At 53.8% G+C, this 20,447-nt stretch overlaps 1 protein-coding gene across 1 annotated transcript; it reads left to right on the forward strand.

The window, feature by feature from the left end:
• Nucleotides 1–5,357: 5,357 nt before the first annotated feature.
• P2RX1 (purinergic receptor P2X 1) lies at nt 5,358–18,533 on the forward strand. Its single transcript, XM_076354381.1, has 13 exons — nt 5,358–5,647; nt 9,064–9,211; nt 9,746–9,817; nt 10,266–10,335; nt 10,880–10,976; nt 11,688–11,768; nt 13,384–13,525; nt 14,611–14,741; nt 15,416–15,506; nt 16,079–16,144; nt 16,803–16,895; nt 17,623–17,670; nt 17,970–18,533. The coding sequence occupies exons 1-13, from the start codon at nt 5,511–5,513 to the stop codon at nt 17,979–17,981; spliced, it is 1,188 nt and encodes a 395-aa protein (XP_076210496.1). The 5' UTR covers nt 5,358–5,510; the 3' UTR covers nt 17,982–18,533.
• The last annotated feature ends 1,914 nt before the right edge of the window (nt 18,534–20,447 follow it).

Below are 20,447 nucleotides of genomic sequence, written 5' to 3' on the forward strand. Positions count from 1 at the left end.
TGACTCTGGGGTTTTTTTTTTTGGGGGGGGGGGTTACTATTAATTTTTCTTTGCTTTTCTTACCCTGTTTGTGGCCAATTTGGGGGACATTCGGGAGCCCATGGAGCTGTACGGGAGTGCCTGAGGGCATTCTTCAGCCGTAAAAGGAGCTGTGCTCACCAGATCAGGATTTCTTGTGGGTTTTCAGAGCAGCCAAACTAGAAATGGAGCTGAGCTTGTCTCTGGCATGGGACAACAAAGGCGAAATGAAAGGAGTGGCATGATATGACTGTTGGGAATTTTTTAAAGTACCAGCTAATTTGCTCTCAGGGCACAAGAATACAAATAACAGTGCTAATTTTGACTGTATCCAGAATAGTCCTCACCTTATCTCCCCCAGCTGAGAGAGGAGGCTTAAATAAGCCCTGCAATGACCTCCACAAGAAATAATTATTAAATAAATAATAATTAAATAACTTGGTCTCCTCTGGGGGGTAGCACAGGGCCTTGGGGCCATGCATTTCCATCTCCGCATCGCCCAGAGCTCTGCCCTTGGTCATGTTTTGAGCGGAAAATCCTGCTGCAGCTGTGGGTCGTGTTATGGAGCAAATCTGGGTGTACGGTAAGATCTGCCCATGGTGCGTTTTTGCTGGGATATGGCCCCATATGCCCCTTCCCAATGCTACGAGCAGGAGAAAGGTGCTGCACCAAAAGGGTAACCCAAAACCTTTGTAACCCAAAGGGAGTTACAAAGAGGGACGTGGGACACCCAGGCAAATGCTGATTTTTGGAAGGGGCCATTGCTTGGCCTCCTCTTTCCAAATGCAGCCCTGGTCTCCAGTGTCGGTGCATGAGGGCCACCACCGCTGTGGCTCTAGGTGGCCCTCAGGCCGGTCCCCCGTACCAGCCGCTCCTGAGGATGCAGAACTGTCTCAGCACATAGCGGTGAAGGCAAAAACCCCCCAAATTCCCCACCTGATGTTACATCGGTCTGTGGACCGCTAGGACCATCATCGCTGGGGCTATGCATGACTTTCAGAGGCATGATTCAGAAAACAGGTGTTACCCCCAGAAAAAAACCCCCAAGGGTCCCTGTACCCCATGGCAAGTGTTCAGCTGCCCCGCGGGATGTGCATGCCACACTCCCAGCGGCTGCGATGGGCATAGGGCCGCTGACGCCCTTCGGTACCCCCAGCATCTCGGGTTCATGTGTTTGCTTTGGCGTTGGCTAAACCACCGCAAGGTATTTCCAGGGAGACGCGTTGCCACAGCAACCGTGGATGGAAACGCTGCTTCTGTGGGGTGAGTACCACCAAAAACATCTGTCTGTGCCGGGGCGTCGCAGCGTGGGACGGGCACAGAGCGGAGCCAGCCCTGCTGGGAAGGAGCAAAGAGAGGTCAAGGACAAGTTAAAATTGGAAAGAAAACTGAACATGCCGTTTCATAGGACCTTGTTTGCTCTCATCTGCCAATTTTTTTCCACCCACCCCCCCCTCCTTCCTACGGCCAGCGGGGCGGTGTGAGCATCTCCTCCAGCTGGTGGGGGCAAGGGGGTCCGTGGCGGCCAAAATTTCTGGGAAGAGCCACCAACTTGCAGGGGCTCTTCCTGGTGACCTCAGCCACCGCAGGTCCCCTTTTCACCCACCGTCATATTTTAAATCTACTTGCCACTGTTATTCCTCCCCATCCCCAGATTTGCAGCGTGCTGCACATTTTTGTGCTGAAATTCAGAGCTCCATGCTGGAAGCTGCCAAGCATGAGTCTGGATTGTGTAATGAGCTTCATCTCCCCCCCGCCCCCCCCCAAGAAGTTTTTGGAAAAGTAATGTCTGAGAGTCTGGAAAGACCTGGTAGCTTTTATGCCTACCATGGCTTTGCTTTCCTGGGAGCGGGTAGGCTCGAGCCCCATGCAGAGACTTTCAGACCCCTGCTCTTTATGCCCCAGCAGCTCCTCCATCCTCCAGGTCCGTGTCCCAGCTCAAAGCAAGGATGCACTCACATTTCCAAATGTCTCCCTTAAAAATACCATTTTTTGCATTTTTCTCTCAAAAGGCCCAAGCAGAGGTTGAGTTTGTTTAACAGGTAGGGGGAAGGAGCTGCTTTCGCAGCCGTGGACTGAGTCCTGTACTAAGCCCGCAGCAGCACTGCTGCGGATGCCCTTGGTGGGTCACCAGCCCTCGATGCCCTCAGCATCTGACCCAGCTGGAGCTGAAGGAGATGCTGGATGAGGCCAAGCCCAGTGCTGGGGAATGGGCAATGCCGGCTGACCCAGGAGAGTATTTGGGCAATGTGGTCCTGGGGCTTTGCAACCGCAGGCACTAACCCAGGGGCTTTAGTGCCTTATTTGTTGTTGCTACTTCCATTTTCACCTCCGGTGGGCAGTGGAGCTAGATGGGCTCATTTTCCTTATCTCTACCTTGGTTTCCCCTCTGTGTCCCTGCATTGTCCCACTCCCACCCCACTTGGTCCCATGTTTGCATGCTGCTGGGGTCAAGCCCAGCTCAGCGCTTTCTGTGCCCAGGGCAAACCTGGCCTCAGTGCCCAGGACCTGCTGCAGCCGAGCGCAAGCTGCTGCTGCTCCTCCAGCAGCATCTGCAGTCTTTGCATCTCGTCACCCCAGGCAGACCATCCCCGGGGCCTCCCGCCTGCTCTGCTTGAAAGCGGTCAAGAGACACAGAAGTTGTTCAGAGGAAGTGACTGTGAGCGTATCGACAGCATCGTAGAAGTTTGTGTTCGCAGGAACCCAAGATAAAAACATCCCCAAGGTCACAGCTGCTGTGTAAGCATCTGTGCAGCGGGTCGTGGGCACCCCTCTGGGCTGCACCTTACACAGTATGCTTATAAAACCCTCTTTCCACTAATTCTTTTTTTATTTTTATTTTTCATTTAGGCATTACAGTAATACATTTATTATCACAGCAGGTTATTGCAAACAGAAAGCAAGCCCTGACTTTGCATCAGGACAGCCCAGCACCTGAGCCGCAGCAGAAAGCATCCCAGCCCCGTGAAACCCCCATCAGTATCTCCTGGCAGGTGACCGCCCTGTCTGGGCAGGTAATTTAACAATTTAACAGCCCAAGCAGAGCACTTCCCCACGATAGCCACCTGGCAGAGGCGGGGAGGTGTGTTAGCAGCTCAGGCAGGTTATCACCGGGAGAAGCGTCACCGCAAACAGGGCTGTGCGGGATGCAGCCCCGGCAGGCAGCCGGGCACGCCGGCCAGCTGGCACCGCTCACGCACCACGTCGCTGTTGTGGGGCCAGGTAGCCTAGCAATGCCATCCCAAACCTATTGACTTCCCTGTTATAAAGTAATTTAAGGGGCAGCAAACCCAGGGAGGGGTGTGGGCCCAGGAGAGGTGTGAGCAACGGTGGCGTGTGAGCCCACGAGGGTTTAGGCTATTTTTTTTCAAACATTTCAATGTCATGGCCAAGAGGGTGCCCATGCTGGGTGCTGATAGCAGCCCAGGAGAAGACCCAGGCCCCGTGAGCTCTCCTATGCTGGTGTCCCCTGCTCCCCGTATCGCCCCGGCAGCATCCACAGCGTCTGGCCCTGCTCACCGGCTGCAACGTGGCTCCAAGAGATACTAAAATGGGAGATACATATTATCTCCCAATGGAAAATATTTTCGCTAAATCCATGCTATAACCATTTTATTGACTCCAAGTACCAGAGAGAAGGTTGGAAGTGACTCTTTTACAAGTCATTTTGCTGTTAAATTTAGCTGTCCTATTTTCATTATGCCCATGGCTTTGGCAAGGGTGAGCAGCCTTCCCTAAAAGGCCTCGTTTCATACAGTAAGTTATTTGCTTCTCTCCTGACAGATATCTAAGCTTATAAGGTTTGTCTGCTCTGCTCAATAGCAGTATCAGCCTTCAATCTTATATGATTAGCATCAGCATTTCATATTTGCTTTTGGCTCCCCATCTGACAGTTTTCCATGTTGCTGAGGACTGGGGCGTTGGGATGCTGTCATGTCACTTGTAACGTGGGATCATTTGATTTTGATTCCCAAGGTTCATGGTACGCCCAAAAGATTTGGATAAATGGTTCATCTGTTTTTTCCCCCGATGCTCCCTATTGCCCAGCAAAGATAATGGATTCGTTCCACTCGTTTCGCGGTTGTCAGGTCTGTAAAATATTGAGTCGATAGGTCAATGTGATGCCAAGCGACAGGCAATTGAATATGAAAGGTGATGATGTTAAAAGAAATGTTCTGGAAAGGAAAGATTTATCCCAGCAGGTTAAACTTTTCCAGATTTCCAAAAATATTCCCCCCCACAGAGAGGGACCTTGTCCCTGTGGCCAGCACCTCCTTTGAGGTCACGGGAGGCAGCAGATGAACCGGGGCTCATGGGATGGAGATCGTCCTCGTGGGGAGCGCTGAAGCTGCCGGGCTCTGGGCTTTTTGGGGGAAACATCCTCTGTTTCCCTCAGAAACAACCTTCCCCAGCAAAGAGCTCACCCCTGTGGGGCTGGGCCCTTGAGGCTGCCTGGTGGGATGCAGTGTGGGTACGGGGTCCCTCATCCACAGCCTCTGCGCTTTCCCCAGCAATGAGCCAACCCCCCCCCCCCCCCCCCCCCCCGAAAGCTTCCCACTGCACCAATGTTGGGTCCCAAATTTCAGTCTGGCAGGTACAAATCCAGCCCCTTCTCAGTGATACTCACTTAAAGCGGTGCCTGCACCACCCTGCCGAGCATCCCTCGCTGTGACCCAGGCTGGCCCGCCCGGACCCACTCATGGCCATGCCTTTCAGGAAATGCTGAAAATGCTTCGAAATGTGCCCAGCCCGGCCCTGTGCGAGCTCTGGGAACCAGCCAAGCCCCAGCTGGGTGGCCTCAACGCGGGAGGGGGCCAAGCCAGGCACCCAGCTGCCCCACGGGTCAGCTTCGAATTGCTGGGCTGGGGTTTCTGTGCCCTCCCCTTTCCCGACCCTTTTCCTGGGGCAGCCTTTGGGGGACAGAGCAGGACATGGGTTAGGGACAAGGATGGGATACCCCCAGCCTGAGCTGGTTGCTGGGGCAGGAAAAATGATACCACAACCCCAGTTCCTAAAATCCTCTCCCGGGACCCCCACCACCTCCTCCATCCCGACACTGCCCCCAAGGATGCCTCGTGGTCCCTGCTTGCCCCGAGCCCTGCCTGTAGTCCCTCCGTCCGCAGGGAGGGCCCCTGCCCGCGCCAGGGTGCAGCTCCCACGGGCGGGCGGCTCTGTCCCGGTGGCACGTGGGCTCGGCAGCAGGGTGGCCCTGCACCCTCCCGCACCCCGTCCCACCCCCGGACCATGTAGGGCACCAGCTGCTTCCAGCCCAGAGCTTATAGGAAGAGGAAACCCCGTCCCCGCGCAGAGGAGGAAACCCGCAGCCCAGATGTGCACAGAGCAACACTGATAAGGTTTTTATTATTTTTTTCTTTTTTTTTCCTCCCCTCTGCAAACAGAGGAGTTGCACGAGCGGTGGCAGGCACGGCCCGACTCACGGCGTGGCAAACAGCGGGGCCAGCGGGAGGCTGCGCCACAGCCCTGGCGCAGCCATGGGGCAGAAGTGCATGGAGAAGGTGTCCTCCTTCCTCTTCGAGTATGACACCCCCAGGATGGTGCTGGTGAGGAACAAGAAGGTGGGACTGACCTTCCGGCTGATCCAGCTCATTGTCCTGGCGTACATCATCGGGTAAGGCTCCCTGGCGCCTGCTTTCCCCCGAATTAATGCTTTGCCACCGGGTTAAAAAGCAATGGAGATGAAGGGGCTTATATATCCCCTATATCCCGATGCGGGGGGGTTTATTGCTGATGGCATTGCATCCCCCGGGCCATGGCCACTCCCATGCTGCCCAGTGTCCCACCATGGGTCCTTCAGATGGCCGCCTGGTCCCCGCGTCCTCCCCAGAAGCGGCTGCATGTGCGGGCTGGAGGTTCATCCCTGCCCAGCCCTGCTCCATGCACCAGGGCCCCGTCTCCTCGCTGAGCCACATCCAAATCCTGCTCGAGATGCTGGATGGTGGCCTGAGAATCTGTTGTTATTTTTATTTTCATTTATATTAATGAAGAGGCAGCTGGGGCCAGCGTGGTGATTTGTGAGACCCAAGCGGCTCGAGACAGGACCATAAATCTCCCTGTCCACCATCCCGCTGGGGAGGCAGGGCCAGCCCAGCAGCTGGGGCCAGGAGGGAGCCTTGCTCCAAATCCCTGGTTTGCTTTGCTTGTAGGAGGCAGCCCCGAGAGCAGCCGCTGTACAAGAGCAACTGCTTTAAAAAGGCAGTGAGTGAAGCAGGCGGGCTCAGAGCTGTGCAAGGCTCTGTGTCCTCGGGTGCCCTGGGACTGCTGCTCCTGCCACAGCAATTCAGTCCCTGTCCCCTCAGTGTGGGACAATGTGCCGTGCTATGGGATGCGATGGTTGATAAAAATTTTTGCTGTGCCCCCATGGCTGCTGTGGGCTCAGCCCTCGAGAGAGACTGGCACCCTTCCATCGGGAAGGGCCCCACGGCAGGAGGTTTTCAGGGCGAGGGGGTGTCTGGCCATGAATTGGACAAAATGGGTATTTTTGGGGTGCAGGGTGCCTAGTGCAGCCCAAAGAAAAGGCAGTAGCTCCCAGGGCTCAGCGCAAGCAAGTAGCTGCGGGGAGCAGCGGTGCCCATCCCAGCTTTTAGCACAGAACCGCTGGAAAGGGGGAAAACCTTCCCAGGGAGTCATCATGGGACCCCTGCATCACTCCCACCCTGCTCACCAGCGCTTTGGCTCACAAGGGTAATCCTCATCCCAAACTGCTGCCAAACCAAGGTCTCAAGGATGCTTAGTTGCAAAGGGTTTTGCACCGGCCCAGACTGGTGTTACGGGGAGCAGCGCTGGCTCTGCTAAGGGCTGAGCCCATGAAACCCCTGGGGTCCAGCAAACCCAGCCGAGGGCAGCCGCTCCTGCAGATGGGGAACCAGCAGAGACGGTTGCTCAGAGCGGGACTTCCTAAGGAAATGTGGCTTAAGCAACCCAGCTAAAAGGGGACAGGCAGCCAGGAGGAAGCAAAAAGAGAATCAGCCTGGGGGGGACAGCCAGGGGTAGAGGAGAGGAGGTTGGCATGAAGTTGCTGTAGTTCGTACATTTTTGCTGTCTCAGTGGGGTCAGGCTCTGTTAGCAAGGGGCTGCCTGTGAGTGTGGCTGCCCATAGTCCCACCGGCCATTGGCATCCCCTCGCTGCCTGCAGCACTGCCTCCAGTTCCCTGCCTGCCCCGAGCCACGATGCTTGAGATTTTCTCTTCTTTGAAAGCAAGTTTGGCAGGCAGATATTTATTTATTTACAATTACCCCAGCTTTGGTCCACCTTGGCAGCAGGCATGGGATGCTCATGGGGATGCATGCCGATGCATGGCCGTGCTGGAGGGATGTGTGGCAGTGCCATCAGTGCAGAGGAGGGACGTGGGGCTGACCCCGCCGAGAGACCCGGCGTTACCCTTGGGGAGCAGCTCTTCTTTCTGCTGATACGCCGAGATAAGGCGGTATCGCTGCTGGCCAGGTGATACTGGGCGCTCCCTGGCTGGACATTGCTTTCTGGCTTTCATTTCCTGAAAACCTCACATGCGAGGAGGATGCAGGGTGAGCCGCAGGATGGGGCTGGCGAGGGAAGAGGGCTTGGTGACTCTGCCACGTCGGGGAGTGACACCAGGGGACTTTTACCACCTGGGCAGGGCTCGATGTGGCATTTACAGCATGATGTGGAAATGACGCCTTGTTTGCCATGACCATGGCTCAGCGGCAGGGTGGGGGCCGCATCCTGCCCTGCCATGGGGAGGCTGTATCACAGTGGGGTGCCCAGCCCTGCGTGCCTGCAGTCACCTCTGCTGGGGAGGGATGTGGTGGCAGCGGCAGAGGCCGCGCCGGAGGCAGATTTAGGGAAACGCTCTGCCATGGTGCCACCCAGCTCACAGCCTCCTGCAGCCCCGAGGGCAGTGGGGAAGATACCCAGTGTAACCAGTATAACCCAGCATGGCCATCTGCCTTGGAGGAGGAGGTTGGAGCTGGGGGTCCCAGCTGGGGTGGCAGTGGTGCTGAATTTCTGCTCCCATCCCCAGGTGTTGGGATAGATGCCATCCCTGAGGTCCCCTCACCCCCTGTCCCAGGATGCCGATGGGGCTGCAAGACAAAAAGCGCCATTCCCAAGAGGTCCCCATAAGGTCTGGCACCCACAGGGCAGACCTCTGGCCAGCACCCAGGGTTCCCCTATTTTCCCCCATGCCCATCAGTCAGGTGCCTGAGGATGGGCTGACACAGCAGGCTGGCGTCACGGGCCGTCCCACGGGCAATGCGCTGCCTCTGTCATGGCCAGCAGGACCGGTGCCCATGGCAGCGGGGACAAAAACCAGATCGCTCCTTTTTTAGCACCGGGAACGCTCTGCACTGCTGGGAGCACTACCCAAAATGGTTGCTCACCCATGTTTATAGTCTCCCTGAGCCAGAGTTAATCCAGTGACAGCTTGTTTATGCCATCGGTTAGATAGTGTCAGGAGCCGGCCCTAATGGCTGCGTGATGGAGTGGGAAATGCAAGGAGAGCCCCGTGCTGGCCACAGCATTGTCCCCAACCCTGCTACTGCAGCCCTCTTGCACCCACAGCCAGGGCTCCACAGTTCCTTTTGCTGGTTGGGGAATGGTGGCCCTGGACATGAGCTATGTCCAGACTTACCCCTGTCTTGGCCCTCGAGGCACCGATTTTTGGAGAGTGCCTATGAAGTGGATCAGGAGGGTCCAGGTGGGTTGCCAAGCCCAGCAAGCTGCAAACTTGCTGTAGGCTTTAATCCCAAATGGCCAATGACCACCCTGCTCCACCTACCTTCACATACCCTCAACCACAAAATGTGTCCCATTCCCCCAAATAAATCATCCCAGCATGAAAGCCAGGTCCCGCAGCTACCACATGCCTTAGGCAAAGGGTGGGAGAGCTCAGCAACATGTCCCTCATCCACCTGGGGGAAATTTGGCAAATAAACCCCCAGGTGAGACTTGGTAGAAGAAGCCCCAGTCCACAGCAATGTGCTGGGACTTGGGTCTCCTTTGGATGAGCGCTGGTGGCCATGCTCACCCCACCACCTTTCCCCATCCAGGTGGGTCTTCCTCTACGAGAAGGGCTACCAGTCTCAGGACAGCATCGTCAGCTCGGTCTCGGTGAAGCTGAAAGGCCTGACACTGACCAATGAGAGCGTCATAGGCCCTCACATCTGGGATGTGGTGGATTATGTTTTCCCACCCCAGGTACGGAGTCAGGGTGGGTGGGTTTGGGGGTGTTGCTTTTGTCTCGACCACTGCTTTTACCCATGCGCTGGGGTCCAGACGGGCTCCTCAGTGTCGGCTTTCCATGGGGCTAACCATGACAAGGTGTCCCTGTGGTGGAAAGCAGGTTGCTCCTGCCACAAACCTCTGCCCACATATCACCGGTGGGGATCATTCGGTGCTTGGGACCCACCATGGTTGATGGGGCACATTTGAGCCTGCCTCCAAAAGGATCAAGGCTCTTCCGGTGCCTCTAGATGAGCATCTCAGGCAGTAAGGGGGGTCCTCCACTGTCCCTGGGGCTGGTGGCACTGCAGCTCCCCAGGGCCACCACCAGCTTCCCAAGCTGCAGCGGAGGAGGGCAGAGGACCCAAAGTTAGGGAGAAAGGTGCCATCTGCCTGGACATGCCCTGGTGGTTTGTGTGCCCTACCCCTTGCCCCAGGGAGAGGCTCCTTGCACATACTCCATCAGAAAACGCCATGCCAGCTGTGAGCTTGTTGGCTGTGTCTCTGCAGGGGGACAGCTCATTCGTGGTGATGACCAACTTCATTGTCACCCCTGGACAGAAACAAGGAACCTGCCCGGAGGTAAATGCACTGGTTTCCTTCAGCGGTCTCAGCTTCTGTAATTTAGAGGGGTTGTATGGTGGCACTGGGGAAGGAGTTTTCCTGACGTTGAGAGGTTTGGTGAAAGCCTGAGCCTGGCCCCATATTATCGTTCCTGACTTGCGAGTGCTTTTATTCTGCTGAAAAACAGCCAGCATCCATCTAAGTTTTCTTCCTTTCGAGATGATCAAGCAGAACAGGCTCAAGGCTTGAATAAAAGCATCTGCCTGGAGATTAAAAAAGAAATCCCCCCTTTTTCCTGCTTAATCCGGACATCCTTGGTTGGGAAGTGGTGTATGGATGAGGCTCTGGCTGCAGCCAAGGCAGCACTTCCCCTGGGGAAAATGCTGTGTGGTGAGGCAGGAGGGACAGAGGGACTGAAACCATGGGGTGTGATGCTGAGAGGCGGCTGCCTGCTTTCTCCAAACAGCTGCCAGATGCCGGGCTCTGCTCGCGGGACAGCGACTGCAGCAAAGGGAAATACAGCCGCCAGGGACAAGGTACGGCACAGGGCCCCAAGGCTCCGGCACCAGCGTTTCTGGTGAGACACGCTGAGCACAGCATGCTCCAGTGAAGCCACAGGGCTGGGGTGTCTGGCAGGGGGACCTGCTTTGGACCACCAGCTGATGGGGTTTGGGGAAAGCCTCTGACATCCCGGGTGAGGGTCCCACCTGGGCTGGTCCTGCTTTCCTCTTCCAAAAGAGATCTGAGCTGCAAAAAGTTCTCCCAACAAAAGGTTAATCAATACTAAAACATTTACCCCAAACTGCTGTACTTCTAACAGCTAGGCATTTTCTGAGGTGTATTTTAGCAAGAAAAATGCCCAGTTGCTCTCCTGTACAATAGTGCAAGAGAAACCACTGCCCCAAGCTGAGAGGCCACGATTAATTGCCCTTTTTATAAAGGGGCACCAAAGCCCTGAGTATTTTGTGCCTTGGATGTCTGTGGCAGGGCTGAAGCTCCAACCAGATCCCATCCATCCCAGTGTGAGGCTGGGGTTTCCCAGTATCCAGGGGTGTGAGCAGCCGTCCCTCTTCCCTACAGGGCTCATGACGGGCAAGTGTGTGCATTTCAACAGCTCTGTGAAGACCTGTGAGATCTTTGGCTGGTGCCCCGTTGAAGTTGATGACCATGTTCCCAGGTAAGCAATGATGTCATTGCTCCCTTTTTCACCCCGGTCCCACTCCAGTGGGACCTGGTGTAGGGCAGAGCAAGCCGGGGCTCTGCGGGTTGCTGCCAGGACAGCCTGGGTCATTGCAGACTCCATGGCTGTACACGCTGCCTGGTGTCCCCAGGGGGTTTGTGCCTCTCCTGGCATGGTTTGCTCCCCACCTTGCTGGTGGCTCACCCCATCTCTGCTGGATGTTCTGTGCATGGACCAGCAGCCCCCATCTATCCTGTTTGCCTTCAGAGTAAAGTTGTTCTCTGCCCATGAGATGTTCTCCATCTCCAGCCTCCATGGGCCACTGTGAAGCACTTCCTGGTAGATGCAAAGTCCTGTTCCTCGTTGCCTCCCCTCCTGGCGGGGGGGCCACACAGTCAGCCATGGGTCTGCCAAGGAGCCCAGGGAAGCACCCAGGGCCCTCTTCCAGCCACCTCACTATGCTTTTGGGGTTTCTTAACTGAAATCCCAGCACCTAACTCCATCTCTGTCCCCTAACAAGCACTTCCCTCCTTCCTTGGGGCTTTTCTGAACCTTGTTGGGATCTTTGACTTAGAAAGGGCAGGGATGAGATCACCAGTTTTTCTGGGTCCTGCTTGTCCCAGTTTGGATGAATCTCCACCAAATGGGGCTTTCTCTAGAGGCCGGAGAGCCGAATGAGGGACACATGCCAACACTTGTGTTTTTCAGCCCTGCCCTGTTGTCAGAAGCAGAGAAGTTCACCTTGTTCATCAAGAACAGCATCACCTTCCCCAGGTTCAAGGTGTCCAGGTAAGAGGAGTTTTGGGGGGACAGCTTCTGCTCAGCTCACTCAGCCGTGTCCCTAAGGGGAAACAGTGGGTGTAGCTGGATGCTTGATATAGAGGATGCTGTCCCTCACCAGCAAGCCTAGGTCTACTCTAACTGCTGCGCCGATCACCACATTAGCTGATAGGAACTGCGACATTTCCCTCCCAAATCTGTCCCACCTCAGCCAGTAGCTGTGGTTACAGGAAAGAAGGTTTCTGGAATTAATGTCCCCTGAGTTACCCTCATATGATGCACTTTAAAATACAGTTCCTCTGATTCTTCATTTTTCTTCTCCCTTTTCCTCCCTGAAGATAACAGTAAAACACTAAATGCCTCAGTGGGGTGTGAGCAGCCAGAATGAGCTTGCTGCCCAAAAATGAGCAGAGGCCCCTCTTACCATCGCGGTTCCCACCTGTTTCTGCAGCAGGTTGTAGGGTCAGCCCCTTCCAGGCAGCGCTGGAAACAGTGCCGCTGGCTGAAGGTGCACACGTAAGAGGATTTGTGATGACACTGATTATATATCTGATTTGGAACAAATTAACAGAAGCTATTTGTGCTGAAGACAGCAGATTCTTCTCTCTAAGCCGATCGCGTCCCTGCACTGCAGCCAAGGTTAAATGCCCTGGCAGCCAGCACCCTTGGCAAAGTCTCAAGCTGGCCTTGAGCTGCACCCTGAGAGGTGGCTGGGAGAGGGGATCCCCCACCAGCAGCAAGGAGAGGCAGCAACCTGAGTGAGGGCAGGCAGGAGGGGGGATGTGATGAGGGACAGCACGTCCTGGGAGGTGAGGGCGGCTGGGCTGGCTGCCATTGCAGGGGCTGAGCCGGAGCCAGCTGGGGTCATGGGGAAACTTCCTGCCTTTGATCACTGCTGCTAATTAACTGCTGAGCATAAATGATGGGATAGGGTTGAGCAAGGCACAAGGCTTACAAAACCATCTGGGTCAAGAAGGCTTCACAGAAAGACTATTTTTAGGCAAAAGAGCAGAGCAAGGTGGAAGGCAAGATATTGTCCTTCCCTTTCCACCCTTTCTGGAGGAGATGGCAAAATCCAGCTGAATGTAAAAGCTGTGGGATATGCTATCCATGAGCTGTTCTAGAGGAAAACTGTTGGTGCATGGAACATTGCCTGGCAGAACCCATGGACGAGCTGACATGCGAACGGGAGAGGCAGCTGGGAGGGATGGTGGAGGCCATGGAAGGGTTTGAAAAGCTGAGGGACGAGAGAGGGGGTTGCTAGAAGAGGTGAGGACAGGCAGACTTGTCCTGAAGAAATGAGTTTGGGCAGCAGGCAAAGCAGCAAACCCAAAGCAGAGGTGGAGACCATTTGCAGGAGAGAAAACAGCAGAGAGGCTTCCTCTGCAAGAGGGGATTCAGGGGACACGAGTCGCTGATGGGGTGGGAGAAACCAGGCAGGGCTGGAGGAAAGGGCCCACTCTCCATGTGCAGGGTCTGCTGAGCACGTGGGGGAGAAGGACGAAGCCCTGAGCTTTGCAGTTACCTGGCTTTGAGCAATGGGTTGGACCAGGGACTTCCAGAGGTCCTTTCCCACCCAAATTATTGGGTTATTCAGACTCTTTCTCACTCTTTTCCTTCACAGGCGCAACTTGGTTGAGAGCATTACCAAACAGTATCTGAAGAAATGCACCTATCACAAAGTCACCGATTCCTTATGCCCTGTGTTTGACCTGGGATACATGGTGAAGGAATCGGGCCAGAATTTTACCTTCCTGGCTGTTAAGGTACTTCAATTTCAAATTATGTTTCTCGCTGACATGGGGAGGGGGACACTGACAGAGCAACCGTACCCAAGCTGTTGAGATGCGAGGCATCTGTTTTCTCAAGGACTCGCGAGGCAGTGTCAGAATTAGCCCCTAAAGATTATGAATCCTCCTGGGCATGGCCTAATACTTAAGCATTTCTTGGAAACTCCCCTGTAAGATTGACAAGATTTGACCCGCTCGCAATAAATCCAGGGTTCAGTTTGTTTTAATTTGTGCAACGAATGGCTAGAGCTGCGTGGCCAAATCCCATCTGATTGACCTTGGAAGCTTCGGCTGGATGGTCAAATACTGGTCATTGCACAATGCAAACTGCAGCCTCTCCCCAGGCTCGGAAATGCAGCTTTGCCCAATGCTTCTCAGGGTGGTATGCAAGAGTATCTGCTATTTCTGCACTGCAGAGCCTTAAGATAACTTTGCTAGGCATTAAATAAAATCAGAGGCTTGCATATATTAAAGGTGCAAAAAGACAAGTCTCTGGGGCACAGCTAGTTACAGCCTGGACCGAGCTCGGGAGGGACTACTTCATTTCCTAGCAGAAAACCTCTTAAAGGAGGTTTTCTTCTGATTTTCATGAGTTAATTTCTCTCTCCTCTATGACTTTGTTAAATTGCCTTTGATTTTCCCTGTGACATTAATGGTTTGATGGCAGGGTTAAGCCACAGGGCAGGCAAATCTTATGGGTAAAATCAGGCAAGGAAAGGCTGTTCCACTGGGACCGTGGGGGATCTGCAGTGGGCACTGTTTCTCAGGACCATGCTTTGGGCACGGGATGCTGACCAGGAACAAGAGGGCATGAATTTAGCTGTGTATCCAGCATTTAGGGCAGAAGCAAGCGCCTCTGCATAGGGTGATGTATAGGCATGAAGCTGAGGCTGCCCAGGAGGGCTGAGACAGCAGTGGGGTCCATGTACCCTGGAGAGCCAGGGCACCTCGTAGCATCGAGAAAGGCCACATATGAGGAGAGAAGGAGTTTCTCCATGCAGGCTAGGTCCAAGGAGGTTGGGCTGAGCTGGACAACCTCATGACTCCTGTCTCGGCTGCAGGGTGGAGTGGTGGGCATCACCATAGACTGGAACTGTGACCTCGACTGGCCTGTCCGGTACTGCAAACCCATTTACCAGTTCCACGGCCTTTACAACGATGATAGTAACGTTTCACCGGGCTTCAACTTCAGGTAAGGAGACCCCTGTTAACTCTCCAGGCAGAATTGAGTAGTGACATCTTTCAGGATCCCACAGCACTCAAGGGATGGTGGAAGATCAGGGACTGTTCTCCAAAATACTCACTACCTTTGCAGTGCCAGACAGCAGTGCTCTCTTTAGAATGGCATGAGGAAAGTGATAACCCGTCCCTTGGTGTCAAAATTACGCCGTTGCCTTTCCCTGTACATCTCCTCACCCTTGCAGACTCCCCTGTTCAGCTGAGCTCTCAGGAAGCCCCTTGAAAGACTGGAGATGGTGCAAGGTCATCTCACGTGTTCCCACACTTCAAAGCATTCAGCCACAGCATGACATTTAGGCATAAGCTGCTGCTCTGACTGCTGCTCTGTGTGAAGCCACCCCTAGTGCTGCACTAATATCCGCTGTCACGTAGCACTTGGGGTCACCAAGTGTCAGCACAAGCAGGAGCTTTAGCTGCAACTTGCAGGCAGGGAAACTGAGGCATAGAGGGGAGAGGTGCCAACAGCCCAGCTCCTTCGGCGGGATTAAGGAGAGGGTCAGGACCAGGGCTGTGATGGTGCATCCCCAGACCCCTGTCCTGCTCCCACCAAGATCCCGATGCCGTTGGGTTGCAGGGGGCTGTTAGACACCCTGGCAGGCCATTAATGCTCACCATCCAATTGGACAGATATGCCAAATACTATAAAGAAGACGGGACAGACAAGAGGACGCTCTACAAGGTGTTTGGGATCCGGTTCGACATTTTGGTGAATGGCAAGGTAAGGGTGGCCAGGCGCTGGGTTTGCCCCTGGCTCCCCAGGATGACAGTGCCATATCCTCAGGCAGGTACCAGCTCTGTAACACAGCACTGGGGTCTCATGGGGCCAGGAAAACCAATGCGAGTGGATTCCTCGGGTCAGTGGTTTTGTCCCAAAAAACATCACGATGGGTTGGGGGTGAACTGTGGAAAGTCAAAACTTTTCACTAATATTTCCAAAAGCTGAATGTTTGCACTTTTCTATTTTGTCTTTTTCTTCCCACTGGGAGAGAAGGCTTTCCTCGTTGTGTTCCCACTGGGAATATTTAAAGGGTATACTTACTTTTTTTTAATTAAAAATACAGGAAGCAAAGTAATTTAAATTTGTGTCAGCCTAAAACCAACCTACCATATTTTTCTGTTTGACCGTTGAACTTAAAATCAGCTCTTACCCAGCTCCTGTTTCTCTCTGTGCTGTGGTTGTGGTTTGGGTTGCTACAAAGCTCTTTAGTTGAGCCCCACGTATAGCTATGGCACCTTTTTTTTTTCTGGGGTGGTTGTAACATATCACCTCTTTTCTCTGATTTTATTCAGGCAGGCAAATTTGACATCATCCCAACCATGACCACAATCGGGTCTGGAATTGGTATTTTTGGAGTGGTAAGTTCAGATATTTCCAGCCTCTATATGGAGACTCAAATTATTCTCCTTGCCTGTGACATCCATGGGGAAGTGTCCCTGAGCAGCAGTGAAATACTGGTTCCCACTCAGGCAACAGGGGATGGGCAAAAGGGGGAAAGGAGGTGCTCTCCTGCCTCGCTAGCTCAGGAAAATAGATTCCTGCTGCCCACCGGCTGATGTGAACTCTGCTAGCAGGAGCTGCTGCCCTGCGGAGTGAGGGGAAGCAGGCTTTCATGGCGGTGCCACATCTTGGTATCTTGATGGTTTCAAGTTAGAGCCGGTACTGAGGGGGTTTTAGAGGTGATGGGCAGTATTTCATGCACAACAGAAAATCAATATCCTATTTGGTTGTGGTCATTTTGGTCTGGCATGACCCAAAGGGTGTTGTGCTCTGCATATACCTAAAGTGGAAGCACTTAACTGCTGTTGACTTAAATTGCCCAGTATTGAACCCAGCACACTTCACTTCTGTCCTAAATGGACATTCAGGGGCTGTACGCTCTTTATCAGCTGGCATGTTGTGGGTTGAAGCAGAAGGGACCCTAATTTGTGGGGCAAACTGGAACAAGCTGGAAGTACAAGGTGGCACAGGTGAGCTGGGAGGGCAGCCCCAACCCTAACTGCACTTTGATTTAAGGCCTCTGTCCTCTGCGACCTGCTCCTGCTTCATTTTCTCCAAGGACGGGACTATTACAAGCAGAAGAAATTCAAATATGCGGAACAGGAGCCTGTAAGTAACAGCGTGTCCCTCCCCTGCAGAGGCTCTTGCGGGTGTGAGTGTGGATGCGTGCACGGGTAATGATGCTGTAACAGAAACAACATTTATACAATATATTATCATAGAATCATAGGATCATTAAGGTTGGAAAAGACCTCTAAGATCATCGAGTCCAACCGTTGACCCAACACCACCATGCCCACTAAACCATGTCCCTAAGTGCCTCATCTACTCGTCTTTTAAATACCTCCAGGGATGGGGACTCAACCACTTTCCTGGGCAGCCTGTTCCAATGAAGTGGTTGAGGAGCAACCAGGCACCCTCCTGAGCTAGTGGGAATCCTGAGCCCTTGGGACTGTCAGAGATTGGGATCCATGAATCTCCTCTCCAAAATTATAGAGATCTTCTGTGTGACTTGCTATTAATAGCTTTATTCCCTCCCTTTATCCCCAAATATTCCAGTATCTGTTAACACTTGCATTGCTTTAATGGAAGCAGAGACAGACCAGTGCTTTAGCAAACTGGAAAATGTCCCCTTTTCTGCTTTCTGAGAACATCTCCATGACTCTGGGATGTTGCATGGCCTTTCATAGGATGTGAAAACAGCTCCCCTCAAATTCATTTGAAATTATGCTTATACATTGGGGGTTAGAAGTTGCTGTTCAACCACATTTTTCCCTGGCATTAGAAAGGGGCAGGTCTGTAAAAGAATCATTGTTTTCTCTCATTTAACTCCCAGTCGAAGTTGCATAAGAAGGGAAAGGAGCTGGACAACACGCAGCGAGAGGTGAGTGGTGTTTCCCCAGCCCTACTGGCATACGGCTGGCAGGGGTGAGGGCTATGGGTCTCAGGGCTATCCCAAGGCCCCTGGGAAGGCAGCAGGGCTCCAGGGAGGCATGGAGGAGATCTGAGCTGTGGGCTGTAATGCCTAACCGGGGGTCAGCATTTGCCAGGGCAGGCAGGCTCACGGGGCAGCACTGGGTGCAGGATGAGGGATTGACATCGCATCTTCGATGGCGGCATCACTTAAAGAGGGGCAGTGGGGGGCAAGACACCAGAAATCACTGTGCACCTCTCTCTCGGCAGAATCCCCACTGACTGACAAACCTGCACCCTCTTCCTCCTCTTCCTCCTCTCCTGAAACACGGTCATCATCCCCTGTCACCAGCCTGCACTAGCCCCAGGGCCAGCAGAAGCAGTGTCCAACACCGGCTCATGGGAACGTGGCACCCTGCAGCCAGGGCAGGGTCCGGCTGGCCGGGCGCTCTGCCTCTGGTGGGACGTGCTGCGATGCTGCGGGTGGGTTAAACTTGTGTTGGGCATCAGGGAGCCACTAAGGCAGCCTCGGGGCCCTCCACCAGACCTGCTGCAGGGCACCGGCGTCTGCTGCCTTTGCAGGCACTTCTGAAGGGCTCCCACTGCACCCTGCCTGGTGTGCCAGGGCCATACCAGGGCATCCCGCACCCTGAAGCCCCTGGGGAGAGCATTGCTGCCTCTCCTTCCCCAGCAGCACCCTTGGACAGCTCCAAATTGAAGAGAGTGGGAGGGAAGGAGAGCTGGCAAGAACCATGCCCAGTCCCTCAGCATGGGAGAAAAATGGTTATTTTGTAAGAATGTATTTTATTAAAAAAAATAAACCTTTAGTTTTTCTACTACATCCCTTTGCGGTGCCCATGCTTGCCCCAGGGCGCGGGGTATGCAGTGCTTTTCAGCACTGGGGGCGCTTGTGCATGCAAAGCAATCCTGTAAATCGGGCTGGAGCATGGGGCCTCTGCGATGGGCTCAGTGCAGGTTCCCCCAGGCTCTGCCTTCCCATGCAGGGCCCCTGGGCCTCCAGCCATGAGCAGGGGTTGTTACCAGGGTTGTCACTTGGGTTTCCTCCTCAGACAGGCTGGCTGACGGAGAGCACTGGCGCGCTGCCGGCCATCAAGAACGGCTGCCCTGTGCCAGCTCTGCCTCCTGCTGCTCAGGCCGGTCAGTATTAGCTGGTCAGAATTGACCTTCTTGGCGGTAGCCTCACAAACCAGCTCTTTGCACCCAGGAACAAAACTTCCCCTCTCTGCTAGATTTGCCCTACTCAGCCTGTGCAGTTGGACATCATAGACTGCGCCCAAGCCCCACATCTCTACGAGCAGCCCCTGTCCTGTGCTGCTGGCTCTGTTCAGTTCTCCAGGATGCATCAGCACAGACTTTCTGCACAGTCTCTCTCTGAATGTCATTTTGCACCCCCTGGAGGAAATTTTGCCTTGGTCACTTCAAAACTGGATCCCAGCTGCCATGGGAAAGTCAATAAAGAAGCTATAGGGATTGCCCTGCCTGTGGCCGCAACACCGCTGACTGTGGTGGGGAGCATGAACTGGCAGCCTGTAGGATGGATGCACCGCACTGGGCTCGTAGGGACACAGAGGCACGTGCCACAGACAGTTGCAGGTGATATTTGGTCATAAGCTCAACAAACATTTCAAGCCATACATTCCCCGTGGGGAGATTATTTGCTCTCAGAAGGATGCCTCAGCTTTCACAGGCAGGGTTTTTTATTTAGATTATCCGTTTGGCTAACTTTTTCACCCTTTCTCATGATGCCGTCCTGTGTAAGAGAGGTGCCAGGTGCTTATATTAAAGATGCAGAGATGAGGGTGAGGGAAAGCTCCCTGGTCTCCAAAGGAGCTAGTGTCTTCTTAGCGGGCGTGGAGGGCATGGGGCTGGTGGCATCCCTGCGCAGCGTGCGCTCTCCTCCAGTGCTCATCGAGAGGAAGCACTGCACAGTCACGCGTCCAGTGCAACGGTGCAGCTCTCCAGCAAGCTGCAACCAGCAGAGGGAAGCGGAAGACCATTTCACACATACATGGCTAGGGAAAATTCAGTTGCCAAAGATCAGAGGCTGCGAAGCGAGAGTGCTCAGGTAACCTTTCGCACCCACTTAAACTGGGTCAATCTCCAGTCATAACTTAAAATAACCAGTGCAAGGCTGTAGGTAGAGCAGGGGGTTGTTTCTGCCTGCTTAATCTTTCAAGCTGCTTGTAATGCAAAGCCCCTATTCTTTCCTAGCAGGTATTAAAAGGCAGAATAAGAAATTTGGGAAAATGCTACTTGTAAATGATCCCCTGCAGTTGCTATTCAAAACTCTGAGCTGGGATCCCTAAAAGTCCCAAGACTGCTTTAAAAATCGTGGGAAGGTTTATTTTCTTTTCCTTGCTTGCTTTTTTAAAATACACAGTCTTTGGGGATCCTTTGCTTTTCATTCGCCAACCATCTCTGCAACCAGCAGAATGAGATACTGTAATTTTAATTCTTTCACCAAAACAAGCTCCAGGGCCCGTGGCTTTCAGGTGGGCACCATGCAGAGCGATAGGTGTCTGGAAGAAACTGAGCAAGTGTCTAATTTTAATATACGCTGGTCCCCTCTGCAGTATGAAAAGGCAGGGAAAGCCCATGGCAATTGTTTCGGTCCCTCCTTTTGCCAGAGGGGCTGGAGCTGGTGCTCAGGGGTGGGAGAGCAAGGAGGAAGGGCTGGTCTGCTCAGCTCCGCATGCTTCAGTGCAAGTCCCAGTGTGGAGGTGTGGG

This window comes from Aptenodytes patagonicus, chromosome 17, assembly GCF_965638725.1.
Source record: "Aptenodytes patagonicus chromosome 17, bAptPat1.pri.cur, whole genome shotgun sequence".
Classification (NCBI taxonomy): Eukaryota; Metazoa; Chordata; class Aves; order Sphenisciformes; family Spheniscidae; genus Aptenodytes; species Aptenodytes patagonicus.